At 43.8% G+C, this 20,030-nt stretch overlaps 2 protein-coding genes across 10 annotated transcripts in view; one reads left to right on the forward strand and one right to left on the reverse strand.

Moving 5' to 3' along the window:
• Positions 1 to 2,659: 2,659 nt before the first annotated feature.
• Positions 2,660 to 11,891, reverse strand: C16H9orf78 (chromosome 16 C9orf78 homolog). Of its 2 annotated transcripts, none has more exons than XM_030535364.1 (9): positions 11,733 to 11,891; positions 8,331 to 8,390; positions 7,441 to 7,492; positions 7,102 to 7,172; positions 6,810 to 6,887; positions 6,151 to 6,348; positions 5,482 to 5,618; positions 4,391 to 4,489; positions 2,660 to 3,697 (listed from the first exon to the last, which is right to left on the reverse strand). In XM_030535364.1, the coding sequence occupies exons 1-9, from the start codon at positions 11,813 to 11,815 to the stop codon at positions 3,606 to 3,608; spliced, it is 870 nt and encodes a 289-aa protein (XP_030391224.1). In that variant the 5' UTR covers positions 11,816 to 11,891; the 3' UTR covers positions 2,660 to 3,605. The 2 variants fall into 2 exon arrangements, with proteins under 2 accessions (XP_030391224.1, XP_030391225.1); XM_030535365.1 differs by having other exon boundaries at positions 11,738 to 11,876.
• A 112-nt stretch (positions 11,892 to 12,003) lies between these two features.
• The window catches only part of USP20 (ubiquitin specific peptidase 20), a 44,239-nt gene continuing 36,212 nt past the window's right edge, over positions 12,004 to 20,030 (forward strand). For 5 of the 8 annotated variants that reach the window (XR_003996742.1, XR_003996741.1, XM_030535340.1 and 2 more), the window contains exons 1-2: positions 16,545 to 16,647; positions 17,666 to 17,717. The gene's annotated coding sequence lies outside the window, so the exon portion shown is untranslated. Of the gene's footprint in view, positions 12,112 to 16,544; positions 16,648 to 17,665; positions 17,718 to 20,030 lie in introns of those variants that run through there. The other 3 variants (XM_030535343.1, XM_030535341.1, XM_030535345.1) reach the window with 3 other exon arrangements.

Consider the following 20,030-nt stretch of genomic DNA (forward strand, 5'->3'; position numbering starts at 1 on the left):
TAACCGCTTCCGGCACCGCCATCTTGGTTGTGGGCAGAGGCCTTGGCCCGGGCTGAAGGATCGGGCGTGAGGAGGTGACAGCAGCATTAACTGTCACGTGACCGAAAATGGTCCCGCCCCTTTGACGCTCTGCGGCAGGTCACGTGTCGCGACATGCGGTCCAGCGTGCAATAACTCAGCTCGTCATCATGACGTAGCGTCCGGAGCCAGCCGCGTTAATACGGCCGCAGCGGGTGGTGAGGCGGGCTCCGGGGGCGCGAACCGGCCAGGTTGTCCCGATGCGGCACCGGGCTGGGCCCCATGTAGCCCCGTGAGACAAGCCGGTTCCAGCGGGATGCGCCTGGCGCTGCTGACAGGCAAAGCTCCAGCTGCTCTTGGGACACTGGCACGTGGCCACAGAGCCCCCGCTGGAGGGGCATTTAACCAGCTCTTCACCCCCCCCCCCCAATGTTCTGTTAGGCCAGGGGCAGGCAACCTATGGCTCCGGTGCGGAAGGCAGCACTGAACCTGCCCAGCTGCTGGCCACCAGTCCGGGGGGCTCTGCATTTTTATTTAATTTTAAATGAAGCTTCTGAAACATTTTAAAAAACCTTATTTACTTTACATACAACAATAGTTGTTATATATCATAGACTTATAGAGACCTAAAAACATTAAAAGGTATGACTGGCACGCGAAACCTTAAATGCGAGTGAATAAATGAAGACTCAGCACACCGCTTCCGAAAGGTTGCTGGCCCCTGTGTTAGAGCTTTTTTGTGAGGCTCCTAGTTCATTCTGTGCGGTGTAACAGGTAGAAGCAGGGGTGGAAGGAGGGCAAGGATGTTATATAAACCCTTTAACACCCAGCCCCATTGAAAAGAGTAATTAATAAATAATGCTTTTGGTCTGTCAGAGTCACTGCTGCTTGAGAATAGCCCATTGACAGGTGCTCATGCTAAAAAATGAATTTGTATAAAATGTTTTCATGCTTTTTAAATCAGGTGGTTTTACATATTAATGCACTGTTGATCCTGGATTAAAGTAGTCTTGAGCATCACTAAAATGAACTGGAAACCTTTGGATTCACACATTTTGTTTACCATGCAATCAAACATGATTTACAGCAGATGCAGGAATGTAACTCCCACCAACTGTTTTTCAGCTATAAATATGAAAAGAAGATGGTGGTTCTGTAGCTGCACAATTGTGACTGTTAATGAGGGCTGGAGTAATGTTTTTAATTTAACAGAACAATAGTTCTTAAGTCATCTTTTGAGGAAAATATTATTTAAATATTTGAAATCTCCATGCTGTTTATACATACTCTAAATGCTAGGTGATGTACTATTGTAATCTATTATAAACTTTATGTATATAACAGCACCTGTTAAGATATAGAATGGTCATACTTTTAAACGGTGTAGGAGCTTGCCATCGGTGTTGCTTAGACATAAGTTACTGCTGTTGTAACAAACAATCAATCAACTATTAGATGAAAGGTCAATATACCAAAAACACATGATCACAGAGCTTCACCCCAGGACCAAAATCACTTAAAGAATCATTTCCCCCCATTTTATAGATGACATTAAGCACAGACGTACAGACATTAAAACATGTTCCAGCATACAGCATCTGTCAGTGGCAGAATCACAAAGTTGGTATCTAGACTGTCAGAGTGTGTCTACAGAGCGAGTGGTAGCCCTCAGCAGCTAATCGCAGAGTCCAGATTGACAGACTCAGGTTTGCAGGGCTTGTGCTACAGTGCTAAAAATAGCTGTATAGATGTTTAGGCTTAGGCTAGAGCTTGGGCTCTAAGATCCAGCCTGAGCCCAAACATCTACACAGCTATTTCTAGTGCCACAGCGCAAGCCTGAGTCTTGTCAATCCAGGATCTGAGATTTGCTGCCACGGGCTTTGTTCGAAGTGCTAAACAATATTGCCTCTTTCAACAATTTTCATAGCTAGGCTTTTTGATTTGCAGGAAAAGTTTATTTTTCTCCTCTTTACAGAGATTTAAAAATTAACACAAAGAAAAATGTATTTGAAAGGTGTCAGTCCAACAGTAGTGGCAAAAGAAATTCTTGGAGGTGAGAAGGCAGTCTAGTCTCAATGCTCTGTTCACTCATTAAATTGCCAATAACCATGCTAACTGTGAGGGGTAATTTCTGTGATATGAGCATGTGCTTAACAATTGGACCAACACCATCAAACTCATTTGAACAAAGATAAACAGCTATCAGCTAGGAACAATGTTCAAGTAGTACTTTGGCGGATGACACCATGAAGATTGATTTGAGCAGATGAAAGCCTATCTGCCATTATCAAACTCCTGAACCTACCAGTATCTTTAGTATTTTAGACAGGCAGACAAACCAGTCATTTAAATTTTCACTGTTATATACTTCACTCTAAAAATTTGTTTGACTTGATACAAATCATTCATGAAAGCATCCAACAACGTTAATAAAGCACTGGATGTGAGCTGGCTCATGATCCCAACTCTCACAACAGCTGCTGCTGCTGCTACTTGTTCAAATTTGATGATTTAGTCAATTTCACACAACTTTAGAAATTTTTTGACTAATATTTGTTTTAAGTACATCCAGGACTTCATTACAAGCGGCATGGGATGAATCTAGTGTGCACATTACTGAATTAACAGAATCTCACTGATGTCAAGTTAAAAGTTTTATTTATTTTTTTAAAAGTTCAAAACCTATTTTCAATTTCATTTTAATTTATTTTACAGACAGTTTCTGGAAATATATAGCTGGTGTTTGCTTCCTATTTGTTTGGCTTTCTGATACAAAATCTTACATCACCACTATCTAGAAAGGCCTCAAAATAGTTACAATAATGATTTTTCTCATTCTTGGCAACTGAAATAAAATGAAAAAACCCTCATTGCTATGGAAATAAATCCATGGCGAGGAAACGATACAAACACAATGGGCACCATTTAAAAAAATCTTAAACACATTAATTATTCAGGCACCTACAGTAACTGCTGTATTTCCCTACACTGAAGATAAGAAATCCTGTCACACTGCAATCCCTGCAGAGTAGCACGCATTGAAGATCTTACACGGCACCCACTCTAACTGGAAGAGAAGTTGAATACTGCTGTGTGCTGAACAAATTCCTGTATTATCTCAGAGTCGCACACTGTCTACAATTTACACCCTTTGGAACTAACAAGAAGTACCTTTTTATGAAGTTGCTTTTGAACCTCAATCTGGCAAACCAGCTTTAAACATTGACTATATGTTTACAAGCTGAAAGCATTTTTGTCTTTAAAAAGTTCTTTTTTTAAGGTGAAAAGATCTATGAACAAGGTTGACTTTACGCTAAAATAAATGCCGAACAGGAAGCCAACATATTTAGAAAAGAAAAAAAAGTTTTATAACAAAATAAGTTATATACAAGTCACCACGGGGAAGGGAGATTTCACAAGCACTGTGCCCACTAATTCACTACGACTTTACTGTGAGAAAAAATCTTGTGGGTAATACTAAAAATCTATAGGAAGTGATCCCATCCACTTCAGGAGTTTTTACACAACATCTTGCACTTAAAAGCTCCAGCAAAATGTTTGGTCCATACTGTTCTACTGAGCAGATTTCAGTATCGTCTGTTCATCTTCTTGAATTTCTCATAGTGGTAGTCATCTGTTGCTTTCTCATTGGGTGGGCGCTTGCGATTCGGCGGGGACCCTTGAAGGAGAGAGAGACACCTTATTTCCTATTCTTTAATTAAGAGAGGATAGTGCAGGGAAGCATCATAGAATCATAATGGTTGGAAGGGACCTCAGAAGATCATCTAGTCCAACCCACTGCCTTCACCTCCTAAAGAGTCATTCTAATGACCTTTAAACCACCTGGCCTGCAGCACCCCTGCTATTCTACACTTGCGCCTCCAATAATGCCAGTGTTCTTCAGACTTGGTTCTTTATTAGTCCAAATCCTTCCCTCCCCTTCCTCCCCCATTCCAACACAGGTCTGCCCAATGTACTTAAAATCCCCACCTTCAACATCCCCCATTACTCCAGCCTTGGACCTCAGCTGAGCACAGACTGATAGCAATGGGATGGAGAGCTAAAGTGTGAATGGGTCATTTTTTACATGTAATCCTGACCCTTCACCTATGATGGAAGATAGCAGGAGGGACATCTTCCATTCAGGTTGCTTCAGGACTCATCTAGCAGGAAGCACATCAAGAAGAGTATAGGCAATCACCTTTCCCTTGAAGATCAAAGGCAAACCGCTCTACAATACAAGTCCTTCCCACCAGTTCAAGACACCGTGCCTTAGAGGGCTAGAAGAGAAGATCGTATCTGTTCATGGATCTTGGATAAAGAAGACTTGATACCTCCAACAACCTGGCCATGCTTTGTTTTCAGTACTCACGCTCGGGTTCTGGCTTCTCCGTATCCCCCACTCTCAGTGGACGGGCTTTTGGTTCTTCTTTATTCCTCCTCACTGGTGCACTCAACTCCTCATGGTAGACTGGAAGAAGGGACACCAAATGGTGAATTTTAGAGAGTAGCAGTGTTTAGATGTAGAATCACAGAAATATACACCTGGGAGGGATCTCAAGAGGTCACCTAGTCCATCTCCCCACACTGAGGAAGGATTAAGCACACCTAGACCATCCCTGATGGATTGTTTATGTTTATCACATCTCTTTCATCTGTTGGGATTAAATTTTAGCAGAAACACAAATGGAAGCCGGGAGCAATCACTATGATCAGCCTGTGGCTACGGATATTGAATGAAGGCAAAGTGATGGGACACTAAAACTTTCAAGAGTTCAGGGGATTTTTTTTTCTGGTTTCTTTCCACCTTTGCATCTGACCTAGCTCCTGCTTTATCGTGGTCCTGAGACTCTCCATTGTCTTTGGGTCCCATGAATATTAATCTGAAGTCAGCCATCTGGGACATGGTGAGAGACATTAGGAGGTTGCCTTTCCTCCAGATCCTGTATGAGAGGCAGTCTCAGAAATGAACTCTCTTCTCTTGTCTAGCAATTCTGTCTCACCTGAACACTGGTCTGTTCTAGCATCCCAAAATGCTCTCGCTAGTCCAGTAAGACAGACTGTCATCACAGGATTGTCAGGATTTTCCATCATACATCCAAGAGGTCATTTATGGGCCCCCGTCAACTGGGTGTTCACGAGTGGAAAATATGAGTAACATGCCCTACCTTCAGTCCTACTGGGGGAAGGGAAAGATTAGGCTAGCCCAGATGTTTTCCATGTGGGAGCCCCAAAAGGAGAAAATCGAACAGTGCTTAAGGTTGACCATGTGAATTAATAAACTCTGCTTGCATCAGACTTAATTCCACACCTTATTGCCTCTAACCAGTAGAGTAGCCACCCATACCTGGGACTGGAGAGCTACACAATTAGACAACATGTGTTAAGGATGGTCAGGTATACTGGGTCCTGCCTCAGTCCAGGGGCCGTACTAGATGACCTATGAAGGTTCATGATACTCACATCTGTTGTGCTGGACGTAGTTCACAGCCATGTTTGTGGGAACAAAGGAGGTTTCACTGTCTTTCTTTTTGTTTTGCTGCTCCGCCAGCAGCCTTGCCTTGGCATCCTCAGTAAAGATTATGTTTTTTATTTTTGCGCTGAAGAGAAAAACAAACGAGGAAGAGACTTGTTTATATGCTGCAGGTAGAAAGAAGTCTGGGTCCCCAAGTATCAAAACACACAGTAGAGCAGTTGTATCTACGAGTTAGTGGATGGACAGTTTCATGTCGGTGGGGCAGCAGTTGCTGGTGTCTTTGACTTGCAATCTGTTTGTCAGAGAATTGGCAACGCTGTAAAGATGAGTGCTCCATCCCAAGGATGAAGAGGAACATCACATCCCTCAGCAGCTCACCCTGTGTTAGTACCTGCTGGGAGCTAATACTACTGGAAGATGCAGCATCACAGACCCGGGGAATTAACCCCTCTATTATTCTGAGTGCTTAAGCTCTCACAGGACCCCACTGTGCTTGGTGCAGTACAAACACAGAACAAAGAGACTGTCACTCTCCTAAGAGCACAGGAAGAGGCAGTATAAATTACCCTATCACTTGCCTATCAACTTGCCTCAGCCATGACCTGCAGGGATCACCAGCTATCAAATTATAAATAATTGAACAGTGAACCACATACTCTATTCCCAGATCCACTTCAGGAATGCCACTCAGCATCTGATTGGACAGCATCTCTTCGGTCTTCTTGGCTGAAGAGACGCGGATGCTCTCTGGCAGCTCGTACAGACAGTCCTCGGCATTCTTCAGCTTCACCTTCTGCTCCTCGCTTTCTACAATCCCCTTCCTCTTCTTCAGCTCTGTCTCAATGTACTTCATCCTTAGCAGCAGCAGCACATAAGGGGACAGCTGGCATTAAGTTCTATTTCTTACACATCCCTCCAATACCACAGACCACAGCTGTGTCATTGTCCCAGCAGGTAGGAGGGAGGAATGAATGATTTCTCTGATGTCACTCAGCCAGCCGGGGGGGCACTGAGAAGCAAGAGATCTGCTATTTTGTTCAAGAAACTAATCAAATCCTCCCTGCAATAAGCAAGCTCTTTACCAATCCACCGAGCAGGTTGCCAATAGCTCACAGTGTCAGCGGACCACCTGGCTGGCCAGCAAGTCTAGGCTCTAACGACAAGACCACGTTGGTTTCCAGAAGGTGAAAGATCAAGCAGAAGTTTCAATGTAAACTTGGAAGCTACTCTGAAAACTCCCCCCGAAAAAGGCCTAGGACATCCAATCCAGCATAGTGAATCAGAGCATACAAACTATAACAAAACAAATACTTACATGTCAGCATCCTCATCCCGCCTGTTGGTTTCTGCTGAGAAAGAGGTTCCCAGATTGAGGTCCTCCTCTTCATTAATCCTAAACGGAACAAATATTTTTTAAAAGAATTTGACAGCCTAAGGTGTAAGTGACCAGACAGACTGCATTAACGAAAGCCTTCAAAACAACACGAAGCCTGGAGTATTTTGCCTGCGTTCTTCAATAACAAAAGCCGCCTTGGTGTCATTAACTGCTGCAGACTCAGCAACATTCAAGGGAGTGTTTTTCAGGACCAAGTCTCCCACACACCCACCTGTCCTTGCCGCGTTCTTTCAGCTTCTTCATGTCCACCATCCCACCGGTCTTTATCTTAAAGGGATCATCCTACAAAACAAAAAATAGTTCAAAAGCAGGAAGCTGGTGCCTAGGTTTATACCATCCTCAGGTTCACTTTCTTGAAAATCCTACACTTCCATCACCTGGGCAAAAATGCCTATGATTTTTCTGTAGTAGGAGGCTGCATCCTAACCTGCCTTTTATTAAAGCAAGTAATTTCCTGGAACTAGACTTTCAAAAAGATCTACTGGACTGAGCAGATGCTTTCACATTGATATGAACCAGCAGTGCAGTAATGAAAGTATTTAGAACTTACCGCCAACGTTGTCTCTTCTTGCAATTTCTCCCCAACAAGCAGGGCTGCAGCACTAGCAAAACACACACAAAAGAGACAAATTAAATGCATAGAGAACAAGTCCACAACACTGCCAGTGATGACTACCACGCAAGGTAATTTCTTAAAAAGAATATAGTTCTTCTTTGCCCTTCTCTAACATCTTTTACCTGGGGATCTTAAAGTGCTTTGATAATACTAAATAATTAATCCTCACATCACCTTTATGCGCTATGGAATGATTATCTCCATTTTACAGATGGGGAAACTGAGTCAGAGATAGTTTAAGTGATTTACCCCAAGTCATGCAGCAAGTCATCAGAGTTAGGAATAGAACTCTCTTTACAGAATGAACCCTGACTCTCAGTCCCCTTTTCTAGTCACTACACAACATTTCTTTCCATCAAAAAGCTTAAAGGGAGAAAATGAAATTAACAACAGGAGAGACTTATTTTAGGGGTCTCAATTTATAAACTATACACTACAATGTGGTGTGTAAGATACCGAGTCCTACCCCCACCCCCCAAAACGGTACAACTCTGGGAGATAAAAACCCGGTCCATGAGGGTGATATGGTTAATTAGCAATATATGGCATATTCATTGAAAAGTATGACCCTATTCTCATCATTTAACTTCACAGGTATGTTGGGAACAAGTGCCCCACAATAAAGTCTGCTAAAAATTATTGCACCTATCCCCAATATCTCCTCTTATCTGTCTTCACATTTTTAATGTACCTGACTCCTCTCACAGGTCAGATTCTTGTGGCCACTGTGACATATTACCATTTCTGACTGAAGATGCAAGGAAAGGCAGGAACATCAACCCTCAGATGAAACACAAACTTGCCTCTTTTACTGCGTCACCTACCTCACCCCATTGGGCCGTCTTCTGAGACTCTGAACTTCTTTTGCTTCCTCAAGTTTTAATCTGAAGAAAGAACATTTAGTTTATTAAGATAATCTTAATAGAAAGAAAAAAAAAGGCAGGCATTTTCTGTACCTATCCCTCAACTTTCAGGGCAGACTTTTCACTGATAAGTTCAAGCAGGTTTTCTAAGCAGATCTCACTCTTTTTGATAATATCAGACAGCTTTCACATTCTTCTTCATGAACCAATGGGGAGAATCGTACAACATCTGTCTGAATATACCACTTCTGTACAAGTTCCTTCAGCTAAGGAAGGAAGCATCCAAAGATGGCTTCCAAATCCAAAAAAGCAGCCACAGGATTCTTTGCTGCTTTTACAGATCCAGACTAACACAGCTTCCCCTCTGATACTTTCCAAATCCAAGTCTCCCTATCCAATGGGGCAAAAATGCTGCCTTGGGCGACTAGCCCAATTTCAATTTTCAGTTTGTTAAGATGTCCAGCCACGACTGTCTCACAACAAAACAAGGGAGTCAGAAGCCTAGTGGGAAAAATCATTCATCACTGATGGGCCAGCTAGGCAGCAAACGTTTGCTTATGTTCTTTGATTGGTTGACGTTCAGTACGAACTGTTTGACTACAAGTCAAACAGAACACATATATTTGCATGTACGATATGATACAACATTACTATTAACCTCAGTATTATTCTTCTGGAAGTAAACAGAAACAAACCATACTCATCCCATGACTATTTGAGTCAAACATGGACCAGGATTGTTATCATACAAGTTTCACTTGTATCACGTAACAACAGGGATTCTTAGATTGTCTTGACTGGCTCCCAAATGGAACCTCTTTCCAGTCTGTAATGTCTCTATGTGCAAATAATTCCTGATGAGAATTTACAGTTGAATAAACACTAGCCAGGAAAAACAAAGGAAATGTATAATAAAAAATACTGCCATCAATACTAGCTCAAGGTTTCGGAGTTAATGACTACAAGAGTTTTTTTGGGAAAAGCGGGATAGGGGAGATTACAAAAGCCCACCTAATTCAAATTAAATGTGTACAACTTCACTTAGGTGTCTTTTCAAGTGCTCTATACAATTTTCTAGCTAACTGACCAAGGTTACACTACTAGATATTTATTGGATAAGAGGGACAAAGGTGCAAGGAAGATTATAAGGAAGTTTATAATGTATGATCTGTGATTTATAACAATAAAAGATTACAGGATTAATGGTAAACAGCACAGGTAATACTTTTACTTTGATTATTTATTTTCAACATTGTCATACCAATCCAGTTCTTCAACTGAAATCAGTGGTAGTTTTGCCATTGCTGTCAATGGGAGCATGATCCTGTTTCTTAGTCTCCCATCAACACCAGTGGATTTCACATGCAAGTTTTCTTTTGGTGATAGATGTTCCCTCCTAAACACCTTAGTATTTTGCAATATATTCAAAGGTTAATAAATCCACTCTGTCCATGCTGCCTAATCAAGTGGCCAAGATTTTCAAAACTGGGTGTCTAAAATTAGTCCTCTAAATCTCTATTTAGGGATTAAATTAACAGTCTGATTTTCAACAGGTGAAGCACCCAATGACTTCACTACACAAAATAATAAGAGGGCACAGTGGGTCCACAGAAGGTTGCCACTTATCCTGGATTTCCCAGGTTCCTCTTCATTTTATAAAGTCAATCACACAAGTGGGGCTTTGAGGGACAATTATGGGTCTAGAGCAGTGATACCCAGACTGAGGTTGGTGAGCTGCAAGTGGCTCTTTAATGTGTCTCTTATGGCTCTTTTCAGCACATGATGTTGAAACACTGTGTGATTTAATTATTAACTAATCAGGATGCTTTTACTGGGTTGTTAACCAATTGTAGTTGATAAAATAATACTTGATCAGTCATTTTGCTGAGAGAACCACACACACACACACACACACACGCACACAGTGAATTCACACTACTGTGGTTCTTCTGGGTAATGTTGATTACTAATTTGGCTCCTGTCATAAACAGATAGTCAAGGGTTAATGTCTCTTTTACCTGTAAAGGGTTAAGAAGCTCAGTAAACCTGGCTGACACTTGACCAGAGGACCAATAGGGGGACAAGATCCTTTCAAATCTTGGTGGAGAGAAGTCTTTGTTTGTGCTTTTTGTTTGTTCATTGTTCGCTCCTGGGACTAAGAGGGACCAGACATACATCCAGGCTCTCCAAATCTTTCTGAATCAGTCTTTCATGTGTCAAAATTGTAAGTAATAGCCAGGCAAGGCGATTAGTCTTATGTTTGTTTTCTCAACTTGTTAATGTTTCTTTTTGCTGGAAGGATTTTTACCTCTGTTTGCTATAACTTTGAATCTAAGGCTGGGGGGGCGGGGGTCCCTCTGGTCTATATGAATCTGAGTACGCTGTAAAGCATTTTCCATCCTGATTTTACAGAGATAATTTTTACTTTTTTTCTTTCTTAATTAAAAGCTTTCTTTTTAAGAATCTGATTGATTTTCCTTGTTTTAAGATCCAAGGGGATTGGGTCTGAACTCACCAGGGATTGGTGGGGGGAAAGAAGGAGGGATGGTTAATTCCTCCTTGTTTTAAGATCCAAGGAGTTTAAATCTGTGTTCACCAGGGAATTGATGAAGCCTCCCAAGGCAACTCAGGGAGGGGAAAGTCTGGGAGGGTGGGGCGGGGGGGGGGACAGGGAGTGCGCCAGACACTGAATTTCTGGCTGGTGGCAGTGTTACCAGATCTAAGCTAGTAATTAAGCTTAGAAGTGTTCATGCAGGTCCCCACTTTTGTACTCTAAAGTTCAAAGTGGGGAAAGAAACCTTGACAGCTCCTGAACCACTGAGGTCTGAGTATCATTGGCCTAGAACAGTGGTTCTCAGCCAGGGGTAAGTGTACCCCTGGAGGTCCACAGACATGTTCCAGGGGGTACATCAACTGAACTAAATATTTGCCTAGTGTTACAACAGGCTACACAAAAAACATTAGCAAAGTCCGTTTCCTACAGACAACGACTGGTTTATACTGCTCTGTAGACTGTACACAGACATGCGAGTACAGTATTTGTATTCCCATGGATGTATTATATGGGAACAATGAGAAAGTCAGCAATTGCTCAGCACCAGGGGGCGGTGACAGGCTATTTTAGGTCTGTATGTGTCAGCAAGCAGTTTTCAGGTGAGGTGAAACTTGCTGGTGCACAAGGCACATCAGCCTCTGGAAAGGCGGCGAGCCAGTGGCGTAGCGAGAAGGACACTGCGCCAGGCAGCCCGGTGACAGCTGGACACTGCGCCAGGCAGCCCGGTGACAGCTGGACCCAACCCCGCCTTGTTCCACGCTGCTCCACGTGACCAGGGCCCGTGCTCCCTGCAGGGGTCGCCCACCCACCTGACCTCCTCGGTGACCTGCTCATCCTCCTCCTCGTCCTCGGAGTCCGCTCTCCGCCGGCGGAAAACCTTCCCCGACGGCATCTCGGCCACCCGAGCGGGCCTCAGCTTCCCTCCACAACCCCCCAGCCCCGCTTCCGGCGCGCGGTGATTGAGTCACAGCGTCGCGACGACGTCACGCGCTCTGCCTCCCTGCCCGTACGGGGGGGCGGGGCTGCGTGGAGCTCGCTCCATAGGGAGGTGCCTGGGGAAGGGGGCGTGGCTATTGCAGGGCTGGGTCAACTGGGTGTGCACAGCAAGGGAGAAGGAGAGAGAGCAAAGCCAGGGGCGTCCATTGCCCAGAGGAGGAGGAATTTCCCGGCTAGCAGCCTGGGATGGAGGTAGGATCAGGAGTTCGTGACTGGCTGACAGGCTCGGATCAGCTGCATCTCAGGCTTCTGGAGGAGTTCAGCTAGCTATTATAGGAAGGGATGGGATCAGCTGCATTCTCTATTTCTAGGAAGGAATCACCCACACACATATATATATATATATATATATATATAATGTGTGTGTATATATATGTATATATATAAATGCCCTAGGGACCAACTAAGATCAAGACCCCTTTGTGCTTGACAGACGCAAAGTAGTAGCATGTGGTCCCTGTCTCAAAGAGCTTATCTTTGTAAATAGACAAGAGAGCAAAGGGTATGGGGAAAGACTCTAATATACAAACAGGCTTTGGCAAGGATTCAGTTGCATGATAAATATCAGGAAGGGGGAGTCACCAGCATTATATATTTTAGTAAGGGATTAGTTGCTTTATTGCTGTATATGTTTTAGGAAGAGACGGTACCCATTGCTTTCCATATTCTAGAGAGAATCTGTTGTATTTGATATTTTAGGAAGGGGCTTTGGTGCTTCAGGAAAGGGTTGATTATATGAGGTGTAGTTTAGTAATGATCCATATCCATTAGCCATTTTAGGGGGGGATTGGGTATAGTTGATGCTTTTGGGAAGAGATCAATTACATTTGATAATTTAGGAAGAAGAGTGAACTATCATTATGTCACTTGGTTGATTCCTCACAGCTAGTCCAGGGTTTCCTCCAGTATATATTTAATGTTTTTGGTATGCCTAATGTTCTGTGTCCCAAGCAATGTGGGTTTCACTCATTCAACAGGGAGTTTATTTCACAAACTGATCGCTCTCATCATCAGGATTTTTTTCCGGATAGGGGCCCTTATTCTGCAATGGGTTTTGCACAGGTGTAAGGGGCTGCCTGTGTGGATAATGTTGCAGGATTAGGGTAGTGATCCTGAACCATTCTGGTGAATTGATAAATGCCTATCTCAACATACCTTCTCCTGTCAGATTTTATCTGGGGGAGTTGAATTATTTTAATTTTTTTAAATGAAGAAAAGCAAATGTTAGCATGTTTAATGCAATCCTATGAAAATTAAATTTTATGAAGTTTATCAAAAGATAGAATAGAATAAAAGTATACTAAAAAGTGGACTTATTTTTACATGGGTTTAAAAAGAGGTTCAAATTCCTATTGTCCTGACATAGTTTTTCCAGAGTAGTGATTAAAGTCCCATCACTTGGGGCATTTAAAACTAGACCTGGACACAACAATAGAGAATGCACCGTAGGGAACAATCTCATTCCTTTGATTCTTTGAGTCTTCTTATCTTTTAAAATTTAAAAGGAGAGAAAATTACCAACAACTTCTCTCAGATGAATGAGCTAGTGGGGCCTTTCCAAGTCACATGGCTTTTAATGCTGACAATCCAAGCTCCATCCCTCCTTTTACTCAGTAAGTTAAAACCGACCAGTGAAGAGATCGCTGCCATGTTTGGCATGATTGTAATTTTCAAGGCCTCTCCCAGATTGCAAAATATTTCCCATAGATGCCTCCTGGCTGTTAAGAAGTGTAGTGGGGCTATCAGAGCATTGGACTGAGAGTCTTGAGTCCTGGGTTCTGTTCCTAGCTCTTCCACTGAATGATCCTGGTAGTGAGTCTCTCTGTGGCTCAGTTTCATCATTTGTAAAATGAGAATGGAACTCATGCAGGAGCTATCACTAAAAGATTTGAGATCCTTAGATGAAAGATACAATGCAAGGTCATCTTCCTTTGTGTGTTAATCACATCAAACAGGGGCTGCTCAGTGCAAAGTATTACCAAATCACTCCATTATTTTAAACATTTTCCCTTGTGCTTGAGTGCTCTAAATTCAATAAGGGCCAAATTCTGATCTCACTGAAGCCAAAGCAGCTCTGGCACTGATTGCAGTGGGATCAGCATTTCACCCTGAATGCTGTGAAGCTATGAAGTTGGATGTCCTTGGTGCCCATGCTGAAAGGTACTTTGGGATACAGTCTCAAATTTCAGCTAAAGAAAGGAAAAATATGTACATAACATTGCTTGTTTCTTGGTAAATTGGTCATAAGAAACCAGGATTGTGTATTTTAAAAATTTTCCTCATTTAATACCCCTTGAAAGATGGTAACTATCTAGTTTAGGACAGCTCCTTCTGCCCTTTTGGCTTGTGTGGTAGAACTACTGCCTTGGCATTTGATTTTTTCAGGGGCAGTAATGTTGCAGGCTGTACATTCAGCCACTGGATGGGAGACTCAGCTAACTAGTTGTCTTGTCTGGCTGCTGGTTGGCTGAAACATTTCTGTTTCCAGTATAGATGTGTAGAAACTACTTTGGTGCAATTGCACCCTGATCCTGTAATGAGGTACATACGAGTGGACCCTTGCAAACTTTTTGTTACAAGATCCGGTCTTGAGGTAACTTTCTCTGGACCTACACAATAAACTTGCAATATTAGATGTATCCAATTGGTAACAAGGAACCCGTGAGTGTGTGGCTCCTTCTATGAATGACAATGTTGTGTAAGAGCCAGGTCTGATTAATTTTGATAACATTAGTATTATTCAGCAGTTGCGAAGTGACAGCTCAAGAAACTGATTTCCTTCTCATGGATGGTTTAATGCATAAAAAATATACAGGGTTCTTTCTCTGTCTGTGTCCTTTTATACCTGTGATAAAATGCAGTTTTTACCACAGGAGAACAACGGCCCTGAAGGAGGAAGAGTAAACTAAGGACTATGTAAGGACAAAGAGTCATTGCCTTAAGGGCTGCCAAGTCCTGGAAAAACTCTGCAGCCCTGTCAGAAGCAGGAGCCAAGCTGCAGAAATGCTGTACTTGCATTCTGTACCAGGTCATTAACATGCAGCGCACATTCTTCTTCCTTTGCAAGAAGCAAAGAGCAAGTAATCTATTCTTATTGTTAGTTGGATTACAGTAGCATCTAGAGTCCTAATTTGGGCCAGTTTGTTGTAGATGCTGTATTGCAGGTGTAAAGGACACAGGGTCTACACAGCCCACGGCAGGGAGCCTCCCAGCTCAGGTCAACAGACTTGGGTTGCAGAGCTGGTGTTCTAAAAATAGCTGTGTAGACAGTACTTTGAAGTTGTGGCTCAGGCTGGTGCTTGGGCTCTGAATCCTAAGGAGGAGGGTGGTATTTAGACCCACAGCTCCAGCCTGAGCCACAATGTCTACACAGCTATTTTTAGTGCAGTAGCATGAGCCCAAGTTTGTCAACCTGGCCTGGGAGTGTTGCTTCTGTGGTCTGTGTAGACACCCCCAGACAGGGGAAGAAACCTGAATATCTTTACAGTAAACTTTTCCAGGGGAAAAAGAAATCTATATTATGAGCTGTCACCTGGTTGCTGAATTTGTCATATAACTTCATGCGTTCCGAGGTGTTCTGCACTTTATCTCCTAGGGTAGAGTTAAGATGGTTTGATGATAACCTGTTCTTGTAAATCAATGTGCTTTCACTAGTCTCTATGGATACTGACCAGTCCATTCCTTATTCTTTTCATGGTATTTCTTCTCACTTATACTAGCTGCTAGTAACCCCTTTGATGCTTCAATATCTCTGTCTTTTGTCTGAGCAGCCTGGTATAATGAATTGGCTTGAATAACTCAAACATTTTGGGGGGCAGGGGGTGATTTCATGCAAAACACAGACATTCAGGGTTCTTGTTCTGTGTATGTTCTTTACAACTGCATACTGTACATGGTATGTAAGCATGCAGTATGTGGCATCTGTATTCCTAGCTCTTTGCTATGTGTGTAGCACTGTCCTTACCTGGACCTGTTCAGTGTTTCTGTCCCCTCTCCTGGCTGGCTCCTTAACTCTGTGAGGGGGAGGTGAGCTGTGGTGTTTTAGTGACAATGTCCTGGGTTCTAATTTCCCATGGTGAGCACGTGTCAGTGTATCCACATGACCCCTCTTTATGGGAACCCTAACTGGGACTAGCCTGAGAGAGTCTCTGCCACCTTTCTGAACCATTCCAGCCTAGTATCCTCTCCAGGCCAGGCCACGCCACCCTAATAATCCTTCTCCCCCTTTCACATCCAATGGACAATCCCCTGCGCTGTGTGGCTCAAAGCAGCTCAGGATCAGGGGGATCCTGGTGAGTCAGGAGCTTCCCAGATGTTCAGAGCAGGGTTGGCACCTGTCCAGGCTTTCCTAGGATCGCCCCTCTTTTGAGGTAGCTGGGTACCCACTGCCAGCTGCCCAGTGCTATTGGGCTAAGGATCATCCCGGGGTTCTGGTCCCCCGAGGTGGCAGCTGTAAGCTCGGGGACTCCTGCATTTTGGGAGCCCCCCCCCCACCTAGCGAACCGGCTCCCTGGAGATCCCGGGGGGGGGGGTGACGGAGGGCAGTGGGGTCCCCTCTAGCACAGCCCGTCTGGCCGGGCCTGCTGCCCCACTTCTCCCTCCAGGCTCAGCCCGGCCCCCATCGCCTCCTCCCCCGGCCCGGCCCGGCCCGGCCCACCGGCCCCTCCCATCCTGCCGGGGTTGCCTGCCGCAGCGCGCGGCCCCTGGCGTCTCCTCCTCCGGCAGCAGGTAACCGGGCTCGCCGCCCCGCCCGGCGCTGGGATCTCGGGCCCCCGTCCCGGGAGGAGTAGGCGGGTTGGGCCTAGCTCGGGGGCCGAAGCACCGGCCTTGCCTAGTCAGGCAGGCCGGGAGCGCCGCGCCTCGCCCCGCGTTCCAAAGGGGTTCCTGTCCGGCTCCCCAGAGCAGCGTCTGCAGACGGGCCGCGGAGTGACTGGGGAACAGGGTGACTAGGTGTCCCGGGTCTTTTTCTTATACAGAGTCCTAGTACTCCCCACCCCCTGGCCAGAGTTTTGCTGTCTGGTCACCCTGCTGGGGAAGGCGGCTGTGTAATGCTCCCTTAACCTGGGGTGCCAAAGACTTGTCACATCCCCACGCTGGGAAGAGGGGAGATTTCTTAGGCATTGGGGGGATGCGCTCCCATGTATCCGTGGGGCCAGGATGGGCCTTCCATTGCCTATGGGACCCCAACGGGCTCACTCTAGATTTGTGGGGCCCTGCGTGAAGAGTGTGTGGAGCCTTGGGGTGCAGAGCGCAGTGGTGGGTCCCTGGTGTATCGAGGATGCTTCCCATTGGGGGAGATGTAGGAGAGTTTTAGTATTTGGGGTGTGGGGAATTTGGTGCTTGTCATCACTTGGGGCCAAGGAGGGAGTGGGATCAGAAAGGTTTTATCAGCTAGATGTGGAGGTTAAGGCAGGATTTTAATGAGGATACGTGGTTGTTCCTGCACATTTGATCTTCACATTGGGATGGCATACTGCACAGTGTTAGCAAATAGGGAAGAGTCCAGGGGGTGCTCTGGAAGGGTGTGCAGACAAAACAGCTATCCCTCCCCAAAATAAAAGTGTGGATACCCGTGTGGCTACTGACTTGGCATGTACATAGTGCAGGCCCCGAGGTTTCCTCAGTTACTGAAAGTTCCCAAGTTTGCAGATAAGGGAACTGAGATGGCTTGAGAATTTCCAGTATATTTAGGGTTCCCCCAAAATGCAGGTACCCCCAAATATTGATTGCATTGCTTGTCTTTAAGGTCTTGACACTCGTCACTGTGATCTTTGCTGTGAGCTGAGTCCCTTGGCAAGGTAATGGGCATTTATCTTAAAGAGTATTTTAAGAACTTTGTTTATTATATATTCCTGATCAGTAGGTGGAAGGGGGGACACAGAAGTAGAAAGCTCAGAGACTTAGCCTGTGCAGAAAGAGGATGATGCAGCATCAGCTGTTTGAAAAATGATGAGTAATGCCTGCTGTTCCTACTAGGAAAGGCAATCCACTGCTTCCTTTCAGCTGCACTGCCTGATAGTGCTGATACTCTATTATCCTCTGGTCCTTAAAATTTTGGTAAGTGTTGCCAAGGCAGCAGTTTGGCTTATTTAGCAGAATTTAAGGAACTTATGTCTTTCCCTAAGCAACAGTGAACACCTGATTCTAAATATTTGTCCTTTGTTAATTATTGCAGAATAATTGTTGAAGAAGGGACTGTGTTGGTATTGGGCTAGTATATTAGTTGGTCTGTTTTCTTGTACAGAATCTTATCATCTGTTGATTCAGTCTTTCCTCTAGTAGTGGACAGGATCACATTTAACTTATATTCTGACTGAAAGTTGTAGCTTATATTAACAACTGCAATACTACTGGAGGAGGGAAATGATTTTCTGGGCCTATTGTATTTGAAGAGTTGGCTTTTTGGAGGGCCTAAATGGCAAATGCTCAAAGATGATAATTTTGCAATCCAAAAGCTAAACATGTGGGCCCATCATTTTTAATTACCTCAAATAATAAATGAATATGAAAAATTTTGCTTCTTTTGATTGTCCTTCAGTAAGGCAAGTAGTACCATCAGGGTTTCTAATGGGAGATGTGTTCTGAACATGAGACTGGGACCACGAGTTCTGATTCCATCACTGACACTGACTCTCTGTGTTATGTTGAGCAAGTCACTTAATTTTCTGGCCCAGTTTCCCCCTGTATAAAATGCAGATAATATTGTATGTATGTATGTATGTATCTTTATGGAGGGGAAGGGGGAGGAATAACTAGCAAATGTTTGTAAATTACTTTGCAGATGGAAAGCACCAAGTATTTCTTACTATTAATACTCACATTTACATAGTATGTTGTGTACTAAATGTTTAACTTCTGAAAAGATATTTGCAACTGATTAGCTTTGGTGTAGGTACATGTAGTTTCTTTTAGCAAAAAGGAGAGAGATATGTTGTTGAGTAGGATAAGCCACTGGTTTTGGCAGCAAGTGTCATCTTTTTGTAGTTCAAAGTTACTTTGGAATTGATCTGACATGTTCATGCTGTTCTGCAGTGCTTGTTGGGAAGGAGACAGACTTGCTTTAAGGTTATTTTCTTTCGCTTTAAAACAAAATATAGGAACTTTGATCAATAAAAGGGTAGCTTTAAGAAATGTGTTTATTATTAAATTCCTATTTTCTCAAGCAGCAGCAGAGAGAGAACCTGTACGTACGATGTAATTAAGTCGACCTAAGCCCTAGTGTAGAAACTGCTAAATCAACAGAAGAATTCTTCTGTCGACTGAGTTACCACCTCTTAGAGAGGTGGATTTACTTCAGCGATCTAAGACTCCCTTCCATCGCTGTAGTGTGTACGCTACAGAGGCACACTGCAGCATTTCTAAGGGCCTGTCTACATGTGAAATGTTACAGCCACACCACTGTAGCACTTCGCTACCTAAACTGACAGGAGGGGTTTTCCCCAAGAGGTGATAGCTAGGTCAACAGAAGAATTCTTCTGTTGATCTAGCGCTGTCTACACTGAGGGTTAGCTTGGCGTAACTGCATTGCTCAGAGGCGTGGATTTTGTAGTTAAGCCAATTAAACTTTCTAATGAAGACCAGGTCTAGAGTAGATGTACCCTATACTACAAGAAAATCAACTTTAAGAATGGTTGCTAAACTCATTTACAGCCTAGCTGTGGTCTAACACATTCAACCCGCACTAGGTGGATGGGACTGACCTGTTTCCCAGTTGTGTTCGAAAAGTGAAATGCTAGGAACAAGTGCAGGGATTCTCAGACTTTTGTACTGGTGATCTCTTTCACACAGAAAGCCTCTGAGTGCGACCCCTTACATTAAAAACACTTTTTAAAATCTATTTAACACCATTATAAATGCTGGAGGCAAAGCGGGGTTTGGGATGGAGGCTGACTGCTCGCGACCCTCCATGTAATAACCTTGCGACCCCTTGAGATATCCCGACCCCCAGTTTGAGAACTTCTGAACACGTGGGAAAATCAAGTCCCCCGTATTGCAAACACTTCACACACATTTAACTTTAAATATGTGAGTAGTCCTTTGGAATACAGTGGAATCAATGGAATTTAGTGGGACTACATGTGTGTGTAATTTTAAGCATATATTTAAATGTT

Source organism: Gopherus evgoodei, chromosome 16, assembly GCF_007399415.2.
Source record: "Gopherus evgoodei ecotype Sinaloan lineage chromosome 16, rGopEvg1_v1.p, whole genome shotgun sequence".
In the NCBI taxonomy this organism is placed as follows: Eukaryota; Metazoa; Chordata; order Testudines; family Testudinidae; genus Gopherus; species Gopherus evgoodei.

What these genes read in the sequence shown, in the direction of transcription:
- C16H9orf78 (XM_030535364.1), bottom strand. Translation starts at nt 11,815, where the DNA reads ATGCCGTCGGGGAAGGTTTTCCGCCGGCGGAGAGCGGACTCCGAGGAC. An exon ending in AGACGGCCCAATGGGGTGAG is followed by an intron (nt 7,493 to 8,330) that starts GTAGGTGACGCA and finishes GTGTTTTGCTAG; the next exon opens with TGCTGCAGCCCTGCTTGTTG. An exon ending in CTACGTCCAGCACAACAGAT is followed by an intron (nt 4,490 to 5,481) that starts GTGAGTATCATG and finishes CCCTTCTTCCAG; the next exon opens with TCTACCATGAGGAGTTGAGT.